General features: G+C 40.9%; 1 protein-coding gene across 2 annotated transcripts in view; it reads right to left on the reverse strand.

Annotated features, from left to right (window-relative positions):
* The window catches only part of LOC139470225 (corticotropin-releasing factor receptor 1-like), a 176,703-nt gene that overhangs the window by 10,104 nt on the left and 148,260 nt on the right, over positions 1-18,339 (reverse strand). The window contains exons 8-12 of one of the 2 annotated variants that reach the window (XM_071252545.1): positions 15,809-15,939; positions 14,113-14,198; positions 5,808-5,946; positions 5,063-5,104; positions 4,014-4,127 (exon numbers count right to left, since the gene is read on the reverse strand). In XM_071252545.1, the coding sequence (XP_071108646.1) occupies positions 4,014-4,127; positions 5,063-5,104; positions 5,808-5,946; positions 14,113-14,198; positions 15,809-15,939 (512 nt within the window). Of the gene's footprint in view, positions 1-3,973; positions 4,128-5,062; positions 5,105-5,807; positions 5,947-14,112; positions 14,199-15,808; positions 15,940-18,339 lie in introns of both variants that reach the window. The other variant, XM_071252544.1, reaches the window with a different exon arrangement.

Here is an 18,339-nt window from a genome sequence, read left to right on the forward strand (position 1 = left end):
AACGTATTCATTCACATGTCGGTGTCATGGGGTGAGGGCTAATAAAGAGTGTCTGCCAGACATTGTTAACAGTGGCGAAAACAGATCCTATCAAATGTCAATAGGTATGCTCGTACTGAGATATCGCCTGTATTGTCTACACGCAAACACAGGTTATGTGACAGATGGTGGCTGCAGGAGCAAGTGACCGTGTCCGAAGTTGGCCTCAGTTCATTCAGCAGCGAATGGGTACCCGGTAGTATGAGAAGAAACCTTAGGCTAAATAGGTATGTGTATACTCCCCAGTGAGTTGAGAACGTAGAATTGATGGGGATAATAATTGTAAGTGTTATGAGCAAGCACAGATGTTGTTTGTTGGTTTGTTTTGTTTGTTTGTTGTTTAACGCCGCACTCAGCAATATTCCAGCTATATGAAGGCGGTCTGTAAATAATCGAGTTTGGACCAGACAATCCAGGGATTGACATCATGAGCATCGATCCACGAAATTGGGATCGATGACATGCATCAACCAAGTCAGCGAGCCTGACCACCCGATCCCGTTAGTCGCCTTTAACGTCAAGCATAGTTGCCTTTTACGAGAAGCATGGGTTGCTGAAGACCTATTCTACCCTACGGTCCTGTTTGTGGATGTTGTGTCCCTGGGTGCACGGTTCTCTCACAAAGATGGTAGGTGTGCCCTTTGGAATGTTAGTGTGCTAACAAGGAACACATATATTATCCAACCCGGTGAATGTAAAAAATACGTAATAATCATTTGTTATTCAGAAGGTCACCACCACATTCCTTGTCATTCAGTTTGATGACATCCAATTCAGTTTCAGAATCCCAAGGTTAAATTCTTCATTCATACCATCCATGAGAGTCAGTGAGTGAGTATGGTTTTACGTCGCGTTTAGCACTATTCCAGGAATATCACGGCGGGGGACACCAGAAATGGGCACCCACGAGACGTGTTAGCCTGTTTCGTGTGTGGTTGCCCGGTTTATTTGATTGACAGACATTAATAACTAAATGATATAATACACAAATTATAATGTGTTCCCTTAAGGCTCCGGAACGTCCTGAGCTGTGCTATTATAATTATTACCGATCTATTGGCACTCTGATACAAGAACCCTGAACTGTAAATCACGAAGCTACTCTCAAAATAACACTCCATACCACTTTATCGGAATAACGATATTATCGATTTTATACCGGTTTGGTGTTACCTACTTTACAAGAAAACACAAAATACCGGAGACATTGGATCGTTCATTAGCCCCAAAGCTGTATCCTGTCTTGGTGATAGCTCTATGATGCTTGTTGTCACACATAACTGATAACGACCTTCCTCTTAGCTATGAAGTCAAGCTTTTCTTTACACACTGTTAAACTGACATTAACCCATTATCATGGCCTACTCCTTCCTCCCTCACCTCGTTAAGTGCCATAGAGCCTTAGTCGTGGGGAAACAGTACAAGAGACTTGTCCACACAGGCGCTTATGTTCTAATGGTTTCATCTCTGGTGTTCTTTTGAACCACTAATCTGTGTGTCCCAGCATGCCATACCTACTGGTCTTTGCCCTTTCAAAATCAAGTCTCTACTTGGCATCAGCTTTCAAAAGTAGTTCGTGATGTCAAAGTCTGTGAGAACCTGGTCACGGCTCGCACCGAGTGTGAGGAGGGTGGGGCAATATAAGTACCCTTCATGATTACTTATGTCATAATTTTATCTGAATGTTTGAGTCATCAAACACCTTCTTCTCTCTGTCACAACTTTAAATGTTGAAAGTTGAAAGTTTTGATATCACAATAATTTAGCGCCTCTTGGAACAGTATTCCAGTTATACCACGTAGTGCCAGCTTAATGTGGAGGGAAAACCCAATGCGATTCAGGTCTCAGACGTTTACAACTTTAGTGAAACCCACGAGCACGGGTTTAACCCTGACAAACCTACAAACGTAATCGTGTTGATTTAATTATATTTACAATCTGTTAGAATATGAAGATAGGAAACTTAAAAGATGATCTATTTTTGCTACATCACCTTCTAAGTCAGATGATGAAGAGACAAACAGAAGCCAGGACACGTCGATCAAACGTTAACCATAACTGAGTGAGTGAGTGAGTGAGTAAGTTAGTTTTAACATCGTTTTGAACACTATATTTCACACGCCCTCTCTCAAAGTTTATCACTTTGGTAAAACTACGAGCACAGCAATGTTGTTGACAGATAATAATGATGCAGTTATCAAGTATTCATCATGTCCTAAGCGCCAAAATATATAACGTCGAAGTGAACCCGCAAACCCTTCGCTCTGTATATCGATAAGTTGAGGTATAGCAATTGGAAAACTTATATATACATATACACTGACACCTCAGTACTAGGAGTTTTGAATTATAGTCTATATCGACATTAGAGTCTTAAACGGGATTACACGATATATTTTCGATGGACTTATTAATGGGTCTGTCTGTACATATGTTTGTAAGTATAAAAAAACGAAAATAACCGATCTCCATCATCAACTAAAATATAATCAATAAATTATTGCGAAAGAAGCAAAACAGTGGTTAAGATATATATAAATGGATAGTTGAAAATCAGTTCAACATTAATTCTATTTTTAGTTGGAAATAACATACTTTTTTAACATACCGTGCGTTTATTTACATCTGTACTTATCAACATTTATATCGCTAAATACCACCGAACGTATGATACCCACAATGTTGTGTGAGTAATATGACAACATCAAACGATACCCTTAAGTGACAAATGTTTTTTCATCATCTCACCCGTTAGGATCACTAGCATCAGAACCAAGATGAGAGAGAGCACTTGAGGGTTAGAGTATTTACGTAATCAGCAATAACACAGACTTGAAGGAAGTATGATGGAGTCATTTCTCAAACAGATCAAAGCATGAAACAAACCATAGATGTTGAGCAACAAAGGCTACATACGTCTTGTGTACTTCAAGCAACTCAGACAACCAAGACATAAGGAAATACACTTAGAACAAATCGCACAAAAGATAACATCTGTGTTTGCTTCGGAACTTCTTAAATAATAGTGCATTAAGTCGATCGTAAAAAACGTGAAGAATCAATACAAGACAAATCTGAATCCACACAATCGAAAAAGACCACATATGATGCATTTGGGTATTGAAAAAGGTTATCCACGTTGTAAAAAAAATAATACAAATTGTTGATGTCATTAATGTTGACAAAAAGCTCAGAAGCAATTCACCTCAAAACAAAGACCAGTGACGTTCATGTGCAATATTTGCACAGTGAGCCCGCTATCTCGAAATTAATGGAACCAAATTGGGAACTTCGAGATATCCACACTTAAAAAAGAGGAAAATATAAACTTCGTTGACTTCGAAAATCCAAAAATTGAAAATAAAAAATAACATAAACATGGCCATCAGTTGGTATATGTCGAGGTAGAATACGTTTCGAAATAGAAAAATGCCATTACCGGGAGAAGATACAAGTGTATTTCGAGATAAACAATGTTTCGAGATGACGGTCGCTTGTAACTTAACGCCTACAAAAGCCATGCAAAGCAGGGCCTCTACACTGCCCATGCAGCGAAAGCTAGAGACCCAAACTGGTTCTGACATTGCTGTACGCACTCACCATGGTTACCGCCTACGAAGCAGGAGAGGGTACTGCGCAGGTCCGGAACTACTTTAACAACAGATGAACAAAAGGCTCTTCTCCTTTGATATGCACTTCAAAGGCAACAAGGGCACCTGCTGCCACGATCCTGGCTTTGTGAAAATAAAAAACATAAACTCTACAAAAAAATGATTGTCCCACATGCACCAGCCTTTACTTTAATTTTGTTAATCAAAATTGGGGTTCCCTGAGCATCCCTGACAGTCCTTGTCATCGCATAAACACGTGCATTGCATGCTGTTGTCAATTTCAGGAATTGTGTAATCACAGGGACGAGGGCGTGACCGCTTACTCCAGACTTTTTTCTTCCGAAACGAAACCATGAAGACTACCTCGCTTTGGGACAAGAAGAAGGATGACGTCCTTGAACTTCGCCGCCTCGTTCTCGAATTCATAGCCCTGTTGATCCGAAACCGGTTCCACTTCTTCCTTATGACACTCTGAACCTGGAACAGGTTATAATATAAAACGTCAAGGCCAGAGCATAACCAGTCTCGATTATCCACGGAAAGAGATTCTATTTGGCGTGAAAAGCCAAATAGCGCGACAATTATATGAATGGATCACTGATAAAAGAAACATCGATCCCATAACTGTTTTAAACCGGTAAAGCATTTTAAAGATTTATTTTAACAATATATACATAAATATCTATGTTTTTTGTTGTCAACCTGGGTCAATGATTATTAATTATTATCTGATTGCGTAAACCTTTACGCCACTTTAGGCAAAATATTCAGTTTTACAACAGATATGAAATCAAAAGTTTAAATCTGTGAAATATCTGTTCTTCCATACTTCTGGTATAAACATGCAAGGTGGAGTGTTAAATGAGCCAAGAAAAAAACATCCTTACAAAAAGTGCATTGTTTTAAATATGTTAAGTTTAATATTGAGGTGATACAATATGATACTCAGACGTCTTTAATTTATTGTAATCGTTGCACATAACCAGAATTATGGAAGATCAGAAGAAGTATTGTAGAAAGCCTGTAGGCCTATGAGGGTATGTGAAATGGTGTTTAAAAGTGTGTATACACGTGTGTGTGGCTGCGTGTACTCGTCAGGACGTATTCCCTTTTTTAAGTGCTAGCCCTTTGAGATACCATGCCGCAGTTTAACATGGAAACCGCACTCAAACACAGTATACTGACTCCGAGCCGACCAGTCCCTGTTTTAGTCCCTTAATGCCGAGCACAGGCAGGGTGACAACAAGTATAATATTTTAACGTCCTTATATGGGATGCTCCCAGTGAACGAACCACGTCATTCATACACGAATTAAAAAAAAGAATGGAGCATAAAGGATATTATTTCAAATACTAGTTCAATTTCGGGGTACTTAAATATATGTTTTTTTTATGAAGTAGCATATTCTTACCTCCGTATTCATAAAGCAGTATAAAACCGTCACAAAGATTCCCTGCAAAATACAATATCTATGTGTTAAATACAAATCATGTTATCAGTTACTCATCAATAAAACGTATTATCGTTACATATTGTTCTAAGCATGAGCATAAAAAAAAACATCTGTGAATTGTCTGCTCAACTTCATTGCACTCTCAGGATATGACCAAGTACCTCGAGCGACATTATATCATATCATATCATATCACATTGTATAAATCAAATAGCTCGTCGCGATATCGCTGAAATATTGCAGATGTGGCGTTAAATTTTAACTCACTCGCTTTAATCAAATAGGTCTCGCTACTTATGCTACACAGAAAGGGAGATAATCATGTATCACAAGTCCAAAATGGCTGACGTTTGAGCAGGCATGATCAGTGGTTTACGTAAACGTCAAAAGACCTGAAACACTTAGGGTTTTCACCCCAGAGTATATTCAGACGCTGATATAACTGAAATACTGTTCAACGCGTGAAACCCAACTCACAGCAGTCACTGTGTAAATCCGATCCAATCTCAGCGTTACGACGTAAAGCGGCGTTCAAATGTAATCTTAGCGAAGGGCTATGGTCGCTTGCTTTGTGGGACAAAGGCCGTCACATAAGCGATCTTAGTGTCACGACTACATCTAAGATCGCTTCGTGGACACAGCCCAGACATTTAATATATCATTAAAACAGATATTAGTTCAAATCCAAATCTTTATCACTAACCTGACATGCTGGTAGAATGGCGTTGGTTACCCGATATACCGCCATCAGCACACTCTTGTCATCTGATGGTTTCGCGAGAAACAAACAGTTGGTTATCCCTAACAGTGGGAACAGCACAACTGTTGCTTTGATGGCTTTTCTGAAAGAAAATATACATCTTGTTAGAATTTAGTTTTTTCAAGATCAATAATAAAGTGGACAAACAGCTGCCATACATCTGGGTTTATTCTGCGGCCATCGCTTCCTGTTCAAAGGCTGGCTGATCAAGGTTACACCATTCAAGGCCCCAGTAAAGCTTTCAAAACGTTTTATGGTAGACATGTGGAGGACATTTCCACATTTGACGCATCAGTAACAAAAATGTTGTCCGATGCAATTGCCTATTTTGACTTGTACCATATATTCACGTGTTTTTTTCAGGTGAACAATTGACTTGCCTTTGCGTGTATTTGTGAAGAATGCCACAGGCAGGGCAGGATACACTCATCTTTTCATGGTATCATCACTATCTGATAATGATTCATGAAGACTTGCTCATGATAGAGTCGGAATTGTACAATGGACTCTGCTCTTGGTAGATATTTCTTATTGATATGAAAAAGGTTTGTCTTTTATATGTATTGATGTATTTGGCCTGAAATATTTATTTACTCATTAAATGAGTTTATTGTATTAGAGTGAATTATGCATTCATGCGTTAATTGATGTTATAATCGCATAAATAGACAGACATGTGGACATTTTGTGGAAATTGAAAAACGTTGTGTTGAATCTATATTTAATGGGTTTGTTTTGGGGAGGGTCGGGGGTGGGTGTTTGGAGTGTGTGTGTGTGTTAATATTATTTGCTAGATAAATGTCTCGTATCGCTGATGAGATTAAGTCCGCAAAAGTAGAAAGTGATTAAGACTAAATTAGTTCTTCACACACAGGCGTTGGTGCAATCCGTTTCGATTTGCATTTTCCCGATTCTATAAACCACCTTGATGGCTTCTTCAGCTTCCTTTCATGAATAAAGAAATTGGGTTTTATCTTAGATTACTCTCAAAGGAAGTGTGCACATTCGTAAACCCATGGGGGTTAGTATTGTTGGTCCTTAGCTTGTCTAAAAAGACGATGAAAGAAATCGGGTGGTGACGTCTCGTTGACTTGGCCGACGATGTGGATTGCTCCTCATCATATCAATCACTGGACACACGAATGCTCGCACCACACACACACACACATGCTCGCACCACACGCACACACACACTCACGCACGCACGCATTCACACACGCACTCACACCACACACACTTGGACACACAAACACACAACAGACTCTCTCACGGCTTGGTGTATACACCTGGTATATAAATGTTAAGCGTCCCCTGTTATTTTGTGCGTCGCTCTTTAAGTGCAAGATTGCGTGTGAGACTTCATAAACGTAGAAAAACAACAAGCGCCCCCTGCTAATTTGACCATGAGTATTGCGTGTGAACATGTGCTCTGGTCCCAAATCAATGGCACAAAGAACTGAACTGGTGTTATTGGTCGTCTGCTGAAGGAACCTGACAAGAATGGTGTGGTCTCGAATTTTCTTCCACGAAGACGGGTTTGGTGGAGGGTGGTAAACAAAATGTGTACAACGATCGGATCCGACGCCTGTTCCTGTCCCCGATTGGCCTGTTTGCCGTGTTTCTGTCTGCTAGACCCGCATACTCCCGTCTGTGATACACAACTAGCACCAACTTCCACCAACGTCCACCATGCCAAAACGGCCTCGACCCGTGAAGATATCGGTGTAGAATAGGTCTTCAGCAACCCATGCTTGCCGTAAAAGGCGACTATGCTTGTCGTAAGAGGCGACTAACAGGATCGGGTGGTCAGTCTCGCTGAGTTGGTTGATACATGTCATCGATCCCAAATGCGTGGATCGATGCTCATGATATTAATCACTGGATTGTCTGATCGTTACTCGATTATTTACAGACCGCCGTCATATAGCTGGAATATTGCTGAGTGCGGCGTTAAACAACCAATCAACCAAAACGGTCCCTGCGATGACGAACTCACAAGATAGGACACTTCATCACCCACCTTGATCTCCATATGATTTGGGGGCACGGGTGGCCCAGTCGTCTAAGGCGCCGCGATTCGCTGTGCAGAGTTGCGTCCCTTGGGCATGCCAGAAACCTATGATTGTGGGTTCGAATCCCGATTCGCCCTGATTATGTTTCAAGGTTTGTCAGCACCATACCCGTGCTCGTGGGTTTCACCGAAGTGGTAAACGTCTAAGACCTGCATCACTTCGGGCTTTCCTCCCACATTAAGCTGACACGCCGTGATATAACTGGAATAGTGTTAAAAGCGGCGTAAAACCTAACTCACTCACTCACTCACTCCAACTGATTTCAGTCGATTTCTCAATGTCTGTGATGACAGTTGTATGTTGCACACCCAGTTCGCCTTCAGACAGGTGTTTGTGGCAAATGGTTGTCGACTAACCAAGCGGACATGTCGCAATCTTTGCCTGCTGACGAAACCCGAGGCCATCCAGGCCTCGGACAGTCCTAGGACTATGCATGTTTCTATGACAATTTGCTTATAGCCAAATGGTTACCGAGCTGACGACCAACAGTTTTGAAGGACATTCCTGCATCAATCATGCCTGTTATTCACCACCATTAGCCGTCAGATCTCCTACGAATAATATTTAACAAGAAATATGACTACAGTTCAAAATAACTCCAATTTGTGCAAGGATTTAGCGTCGACTGATAGTGCACTTTTAACATGTCCAAGTGGCTTGCTGAACGTGCACGTGCTTTGATCAGAACCGCCAGCAAACATTCACATCTTAACTAATAGTATGCATATCGGCATTGGGTATGGACAAAGCCTATATGCATGGTTATGAAGTTCCCGGCAAGCTGAACGTGACCACACAGAAGGAATCGAATTTCATCAAAAAGGGAAAACCGAAAATCAATAAATTAAAAAATACAAGTATGAAAAACGTATTGTTTTTTCTTTGTAGATCGGGCTTTTGAAGCCAAGTGAGTTGAGTGCTTGAAAAGATTTGTTGGCAATCTTCATCTACATTTATGCCCTTCTGTGTGAAAATGGCCATGTATTCATATTGGGGCATTCATTGGCATCCATAGCTGTACAAGTATGTTAATGCAGTTCGGTTCCTTCTGTATTGGATCCGTGAAGATCCGGGGTAGAGAAGGTCTTCAGCAACCCATGCTTGCCGTAAAAGGCGACTGCTTGTCGTAAGAGGCGACAGACGGGATCGTCAGGCTCGCTGACTTTGTTGATGCATGTCATCGTATCCCAATTGCGTGGAACGATGCTCATGATATCAACCACTGGAATATCTGGTCCAGACTCTATTATTTACAGACCGTCGTCATATAGCTGGAATATTGCTGAGTGTGGTGTTAAACAACAAACAGTCAAACAGTGTTATCATACTGTTGTCTCCTCGCCAGGGATTCCTGCCATTATAACCATCACATGGGCTGTGGTAACTCATTACTTCAATGGAGACAAATGCTGGAACGCATCCTCGAATTCTCCCTTCATCTTCATCATATTTGCTCCAATACTTCTGGCTCTTGTGGTGAGTAAACTCGATTTTTGATAGCTGGAATATTGCTGAGTGCCGCGTTAAATAACAAACCAAACCAAACCCAAAACCTTCTGTATTGTTAAGTGTGGACCACTGACCTATCCAAATTTGTCCCGCACTTCCTGAAAGCATACAACGTACCTACACAATTTGGGTTCGAATTCCGGATCACCCAGATTATGTTTTTAGGTTGGTCAGCACCACACCAGTACTTGTGGGTTTCACCAAAGTGGTTAACGTCTGAGACCTGCTTTCCTCTCACATTAAGCTGACACGACACAATATAAAGGAATAATCATTACTGTTCAAAGCTCACTCACTCACAACTCACAGCTCATTAGCTCCAGTTCCAAGCACTGCCTCCCAACGTAGTCATCAAACGCTCATTTCAAGCATTGCTTCATCTCACAGCGAGACTCACATGTTCATGCTGTCGTACATAAAACTTCCAATGGGTAGTTATAACAGTTTTGTGTGCAGAAAAGTAATTCCATAGTGACGTTTTTAGGCCACGTGTTACTTCAGTTACTCAGACTATGGGTATCGTTCGATGCCTTCCTTTAAAAGGTGCATTCGTACGTTTCGTCTGTGTATCTGAAAGGTTGTATATTTGACTTAAGAACAAATAAGGTATACCATTATGTTGGGACTAGTTATTAATTCAACCCAACAACTACAATCCTTTCTGATTACCTTGAGGGGGCACGGGTGGCCCAGTCGTCTAAAGCGCCACGATTCGCTGTGCAGAGTTGCGTCCCTTGGACAAGTCAGAAACCTCTGATTGGGGTTTCGAATCCCGGTTCGCCCCGATTATGTTTCTAGGTTTGTCAGCACCATACCCGTGCTCGTGGGTTTCACCGAAGTGGTAAACGTCTGGGACCTGCATCAGTTTGGGCTTTCATCCCACATTAAGCTGACACGCCGCGATATGACTGGAATACTGTTAAAAGCAACGTTAAACCCAACTCATTCACTCACTTTGATTACATTGAATTGCACTTCTTGACGGTGCCAACGGTGGGGCAAGATACTACACATCTGGTATCAACACTATTCCCAAGATATTGTCGGAATAGTGCAATCAAGTATGTTTTTAGCAGCGATTATATCGTTTCTATTTACACACATATAATTAAGATAATTAACACGTCAGTAAACACAAAGGAAAGATCTTGACATAAGTGGTTCCCATTTCCTACACAGCTTTCTTATGGAACTTTGCGACGCGTTTCTGACACTCAGCAGCAAAACGATCTGCGCAGGCTCACTTCGAAGTGCAGAATACATTTATTTTAAATAAACCTACAACATCCATTTGTAATATAAAATCCTAAAAAATATTTCCAATCATTTCTTTTTTCGTTCATGACGCAACATAAAAATGCGAGTTTTCACCCTGTTGATGTGATCATTGACTTTTAAAGCCATCATTAACCATGCATACACCTGGCTTCCAATGAATCTCTTAATGAATTTATAAAAAGAATGAAAATAGCTATCATGCAGCAGCATGGCCCTTTCACACACTCTGATACTCTTATGACAGATTAGGAAACATCACATCGCAAGTTGCATTAAGATGGTTTTACATCTTACATTCGCAACCTCGTAGCAGGGCCCGTTCAATTAAGAAGACTTGTGAAAACATCCTTATTTGACAACAGAGTGCTTTCCTCTGTTGTAGAAGGATTTCCTCCCTCTTCTGATAAACAGACCATTGGCTGCTATCGATTTGATGCTGGTTTTGTCAATGTATTTCTGTAATCAATGATCCTACCGGATACCAGTCAATGCTCTGTTTCTAAAGATCAAACATGCTTTGAGTGACTGGCAGGCACTTATTTCACTCATTCGTGTCAATCGAATTTCACTGGGATTTAGTTCATTCACTTGAGACGGATTGTTATAAATGATGAAATATCAAGATTGTATTACTAATACGTGACCTATAGTTTGTTGTATTGATCTATTTGGCGCAATTTTGTCGTTTATATCAAGTAACAGATGACATTTATGGAGGTATTGACCGACGTCGTTTCTGAATATCAATTCAACTTTTTCAACCTCTTGCTGGGAGCAACGTAGCAAAAATAACCTTTTATATTGGTCGCCTCGTTATCTTGTTAACTTTGTATTATTGATATTAATCTTGCCCTGTGCAAGCACATCAGCCTGTCTAAATATACTGAACAACAAAAGTTCCTGTGATTATGTTTTGACGACGCAAAAACAGTAGAACAACAGGGCCGATGATCTCGTCGCGGTAACGCTGTCCATTGAGATTTCCCTCTACCACTATCAAACGGGACCTCTGTAATCCCACCGCTTACCATAACGCTGCTGCCCCCGAACCGATCTTCTTCCATGACACAATGATTGACGTAACGTTCACCTCGACGTCGGCACACACGAATCCGTCCATCGCTTTGGCTGAGGTGAAAACGAGACTCGTCAGTGAAAAGAACTTGTCCCCACTGCATGGCCGTCCAGCGTAGACGCTGTCTGCACCACTGTAGACGTGCATGACGGTGGTTTCCTGTCAAAATGGGACGTCTTGCTTGTCTTCTGGGGACAATCCCTGCACATCTGAGGCGACAACGTACATTTTATGAAGATATTCGTCGAAGGCCAGGGATGCTTCTTGCAGTCACTGTTGCTGGCTGGAATCGATTTCGTAGGTGTGTTGTTCGAATCCAATTGTTTTGTCGATTATTGGTTACGCGTGGCCCGCCACTCCGAGGATGGTCTCTAACTGCATTCGTCTGTTGCCAACGTTGCCATAAACACCAAATTGTGTTTCTCTGGACGTTAAATTGTCTAGCAACATCACGTTGACTCGATCCTGCTTCAAGCATACCAATGGCTCGCAGACGCTCATTTTCGGACAGGCGTGGCATTTCGTAATGTTGAATAATTGCGAAATTTGTTTTGTATTTCTCAGTGGTTCTTGTCAGCACGATGCTAAACAATGCATATGGAATCCCGTTAACGCACATGTTTTTTATACCCATTCCTGGGTAGTGAAATGCATGGGGCTTGCATAAAAGTCAACGTTTGCATGGAATTCATGCTTTTCTGTAGCAGTTCGTTTTTATGACTTGATTCCATACATATACTACAATATTGAAAACCAAACTTTACCTGTTTAAAAAATACACTAAAATATTGGTGTCACGGGAACTTTTGTTGTTGGGTATATTATCATCCAAAACTGGCTTCCATAGGTAATATCGCTTCGGCGATATCAAGGGATATGCTAGTTATATGTGACCAACCGTGGGATCTTATGTGTGAAATAACACATTTTGACTTTTCATTATTTTTTAAACTGCAGCATCTTCGGATGACAGAAATGCAATTCACAAGGTTCAATTCATATTATTACAAAGGTATGGATATTACTACACGAGTGTCTGTCAGATTCCAATTGTCTTTCAACGAGTAACATTAGTTACATTTGACCACTTTCTAAATGGCATTGTGTATTCATAGCTTTCGGCCATGGGAGCCATGCCAATTTACACTTATCAGGGGGGTACTCAAAGTACGTGATCTAGACTTAGTCTACCAGGTGTCGGACTTTCATTTTTTGTGGAAACCTCGGTGGCTGAGTGGGTTAGATCGCTGACTTTGTGTGCTGGCGATTAGGTGCCTCACCCTGGCAGGTGCAGGTTCGAATCCCGGACGGGATTCAACCCAAAAAAGTACTAGAATCTGTACTTTACTAAGAAAGTGTAATCCCAAATATAACAATAGTTACTCTCAACGAGTTGTTTCAAAATGTATCTAACGAGCGAAAGCGAGTTACGAAAAACGCTTTGAAACAACGAGTTGCAAGATAAATGGTATCAGACAGACACGAGTGCAATAATCTGTTTCTGACACAGCCGGTCATCACCATGGAGTAGCCAATCGCGGGCTTGGAAATCGATCTCATACATATGTTTGATACAAGTTATCTCAAATGGGTTTCTCACTCACAGATGTGTAAGAAACATCAAACATGGCGCTCTTCACTGACGTAAGTTGACGTCAAACGTCATTATGACGTAATAGCACAGTTGTATCCTGGCATCGCGCTTATGAAATCGCAGAACAATATTTTGCAAACCACTTTGACGTCATCGGTACCATGACGTCACAATCAAATGACATCACTCATCCCTGCCACGGAAACCGTAGCGGTGCAGTTCTATGTACACTTAAGACTCTGGGCCCCGTTCCACAAAACGATCTTAGCGCTGAGACGATCGTAACTCCCATACTTTGACATAGACTTACGGTAGTCTTAGCGTCAAGATCGCTTTGTGGAACAGGGACCTGGTTATTACTGTTTCCAAATGGAAGAATGATTTTGATGATAAATAGGATCTCGCCCTCGTGTTTTCCAAGCCCAAATATATCAAAACGCGAGGATAAAAGTAAATAATTTGTAATTGTGCAGATCAACTCGCGTTTGCCCTAACAACATTCGCTTGTTGTAAACGGCAATTCATGGATAGGGTGGACAAACTTTGTGACTTGGTTGATTGCGTGTGAACGTTGCCCAAAGGCGTTAGTGGCTGCTCATGATAGCAACCTCTGGTTAGTCTAGAGCAGTCTCGAGGATTTAAACTGTCACAACAAACAAACAAACAAACAAACAAACAAACAAACAAACAAACAAACAAACAAACATCATGATGACTAACCTTATCCGTCTGGATTCTATAGTGTTGTGCGCCCGTAACTTTGTTATCAATACTCGAATAATGTTGATCAAGAAAGCAAGATTGATCTGAAACGAAAAACCGACCGGCATTTTAGATTGTACAGATTCGTCAACAGATTGATTTCCTTTCAGCCTGTTACAACGATAAAAGAACAGAATAATCTGTCTCAAGTGTTTTCCTAAAACGTTTGATGAAAAAGTTAAAATTTAATTAGCCTCTCCGAGGTTTAAGACATTTTCGAAAACTTCAGAATTTATACAGATTAAGGTCATCTTGAGGCTGAAAAAACAAACAATATAATTTATAGTCATTTGTTTCTGAGACCTGAATCACATCTGTATTTTCTCCCACATTAATCTGTCACGCCGTTACATAATGGGGATACTATTCAAAGCGGCGTTAAACCACAGATACTCATTCTGAACGCTTCAGCGACACGAAGTACTATAAATAAGTGTGTTTTTTCTAAACTAGAGCAAATAGTTATGTGTACTTGTTGATGTAATTCCGTGCTGCCGTTGATAAGCTATCTGGAACCTAATCGACGCCAATTTACTTCACCGCAAAACGTAGCAAACACACGATCGGATTTGCTTGTAATATTGAAGTTTCGCTAGTTGCTAATGACGAAGCAGTAATTTCCTCCTACTGAGTATTTGTTAGAAGATTAAAAAATGTCAAATTGAAAACATAAATGGTTTTGATAATGTTTGGATAGTGTAGGAATAATTGACGGTTAAATAACGCTATATTATTTCACAATCATGGCATGTTCTGCCTCAATATTTTGTTGTTAATTCGGGAAAAAATCGAGTTCTTGGCACGATAGCAAATTACAGAACCGAGTCGATGAACACAACCATAATTGATGGTATTTGAAGTTACGGCACTCGGTCCTAAACCTTTAATATTATGATAGCTAACAGCAATATGCAGAAAAATATGATCGTGTAGCGGTGCGGGTAGTGGTCAATGAGAAGATTGATTGATAATTCGAACGAACGAACGAACGCACGCACGCACGCACGCACGCACGCACGCACGCACGCACGCACGCACGCACGCACGCAAGCAGGCACGCACGCATGCATGCACGCACGAACGAACGATTTATTTGTTGGTTGGTTGATTGATCGATCATATGATAGACTTGTTGGTTAATCTATACATTGGTTGATTTATTGGTTGAGCAGTTGAAGGCGAACTTGAGATATCGTTGAAGGGCTTTCCTTAGGATTAATGCATTCTGTCATTCGGATCCACTCGGCTTATTCCGTTACCTTCAGAATACCTCGACAAGCCCCGGAGTAGTGATACTTCATGATTTCCCTTTAAAAACACATACCGACCGATCCCTCCGCAAATAGTTCGACGACATGACGGTCAATTTTGAGGAAAACATTTGTTTTATATGGTTAATGAATGTAAGATATCAGTTATAGCATTCATATTTGGTTAACGACTGTCGCCATATTGTGTTGTGTAATGTAATGGTCACTTGAACGAGAAAAACTTGTAAATCTAATTCCAATATGGATTCTTCCTAATTCTGGCCGAGATAACAATGTATTGAGATGAATCATGTACGGAAAAGCAAATGTGACAAATAAGTTTATCACTAACAGACATCGCAAAGAAGGATAAACATAGAAAATCAATAATCGAGTTTACTCACCACAAGAGCCAGAAGTATTGGAGCAAATATGATGAAGATGAAGGGAGAATTCGAGGATGCGTTCCAGCATTTGTCTCCATTGAAGTAATGAGTTACCACAGCCCATGTGATGGTTATTATGGCAGGAATCCCTGGCGAGGAGACAACAGTATGATAACACTGTTTGACTGTTTGTTGTTTAACACCGTACTCAGGAATATTCCAGTTATATGACAGCGGTCTGTAAATAATCGAGTCTGGACCAGACGATCCCATGATTGACATCATGAGCATCGATCCACGTAATTGGGATACGATGACATGCATCAACCAAGTCAGCGAGCCTGGCCACCCAATCCCGTTAGTCGCCTCATACGACAAGCATGGGTTGCTGAAGGCATATTCTACCCCGGATCTGCACGGGTCACATGATAAAACACATCAGTAAGAAAACTATGAAAAGCATAATATGGCTTCAGATTCACGTCATCAATTTTGTTATTGTCATTTTCGCATTTTACAATTTCTGCATGGTCATTATATATCTTCCAAAACTACGAATCACTAACACCTAAAGACATGGCATATTCTACCCCGGATTTGCACGGGTCGCATGATAAAACACATCAGTAAGAAAACTATGAAAAGCATAATATGGCTTCAGATTCACGTCATCAATTTTGTTATTGTCATTTTCGCATTTTACAATTTCTGCATGGTCATTATATATCTTCCAAAACTACGAATCACTAACACCTAAAGACATGTCCATTCTTCTTATGTACTGGATTACAAAGCTCCAAATGCTCGAAGAGAGATGCATTAGGGGTACAGCTAATGTACCAGCACATGCCATGTTTTAACGATTATCCATAATTCTCAATACAACCAAGGAAGAACTTTCTTTATATTCAACTAGTTGAGACACATGGTATAAACACCATGTTGATTCTCAAAGCGCAAAGGATTTGCCTGTTGTTTTTTGCAATCTCAGAAACGAACCAACTTCAAATATGACAAAACATTTGATTTTTCATCATTTTACATCACAAGGCCACGCGACGTTAAAGGAAAACTTCATTCCTTTGATCCACGCGGTGTGAATATGATCAGGACAGTCAGAAAATGAAAGTAGAATCGTTAATCAAAGTAAAAATTATCTGAAGTTTCTTGATGAAAACAATTGGGGATAGAACGTTCAGTGAAGAAGTCGGTATCGCCATGGGCACTAGTTGTACTCCCTCCTTGCTGATCTGTTTCTTGATTCATACGAGTCAAAATTTCTGTGCGGATTGGCAAGTTCAAAACAAGGGAATATAGCCAAACAGCTTAACTTAAGCTTTTAGGTCAATCGATTATTTGATATCGTTCAATAAAGGACAAAGAGCCAATTCCCTTCCACTGATATATATAACCAGTGAAAGCGCCTCATCTCGTTTATATTTAGATCTATGTATGAGTGAGTGAGTGAGTATGGTTTTACGCCGCTTTAAGCAATATTCCAGCAATATCACGGCAGGGGACACCGGAAATGGGCTTCACACATTGTACCCATGTCGGGACATGAACCTGGGTCTTCAGCGTGACGAGCGAACGCTTTAACCACTAGGCTACCCGACCGCCCCGATCTATGTATGAAGATTCAGAGTGACAAAACAGTATGACAAGGGGGATGACTTCAACTTTCCAAGTGTCAACTTTCACTTTATGTCGATCAATATTCCAGCTTCAGCCTTTGTTGTTTACATTTCACAACTATTGAGATACAATCGAGCACCCTCTTTCTTTCTTTGGTATACGACTCTTGCTCAAAAGTTTTTGGATCAGGGTTACAACATTCAAGGCCTTAGTGAGGCTTTTTTAAAAAGTTTTATGGTAGACATGTGGAGGCCATTTCTTCATTTCTATGATTCTTCAGATGAACAATTGAATTGCCTTTGCATGTGTTTGTGACGGGTGCAACTGGTGGGGCAGGATATGCTCACCTTTTCGCGAACACCTGGTATCATCACTGTTTTACACATCCATGGAGACATGCTCTCACATGGTCGGAATCGTACAAAGACTCTGTCTACTTTCAGCGGGAATTTCTTATGATTATGGAAAAAGCTTTGTCGCTTGTATTAACCTGTGATGCTGCAACTCTCACCGCCTCCCTGGTCTGTGGAGAGTGCGCCCGCCCGGATAGCGGATGGTCGGTTCGACTGCGTCATACCAAAATACGTTAAAAGATGGAACTTGTGACTACCTGGCCTTGCTACCCTGCCTTGCGCTCGTCATTAACGGGAGTAAACGAGGACTGGTCGGATCGGAATCAATATAATGAGATGTTAAGAATGGTACTTGTTGTTACCCTGGCGCTCTGCATTAGGGGGCTAAAAGAAGGACCGGTGCGGTCTACTTTTACTGCCTGGTAAGGGTAAAACAAGGACTGGCCGGGTCGGAGTCAGTTTGCTGTGGAGTATCCATGTCAAATAGCGGGATGGTATCTCAGTGGGCTAGCACCATAAAATACCTGTGCAAGCAGAAACATACACGCACACATGCCCGCA

The sequence above is a fragment of the Haliotis cracherodii genome, unplaced genomic scaffold (genome assembly GCF_022045235.1).
Source record: "Haliotis cracherodii isolate W230 unplaced genomic scaffold, xgHalCrac1.p SCAF_20, whole genome shotgun sequence".
Classification (NCBI taxonomy): Eukaryota; Metazoa; Mollusca; class Gastropoda; order Lepetellida; family Haliotidae; genus Haliotis; species Haliotis cracherodii.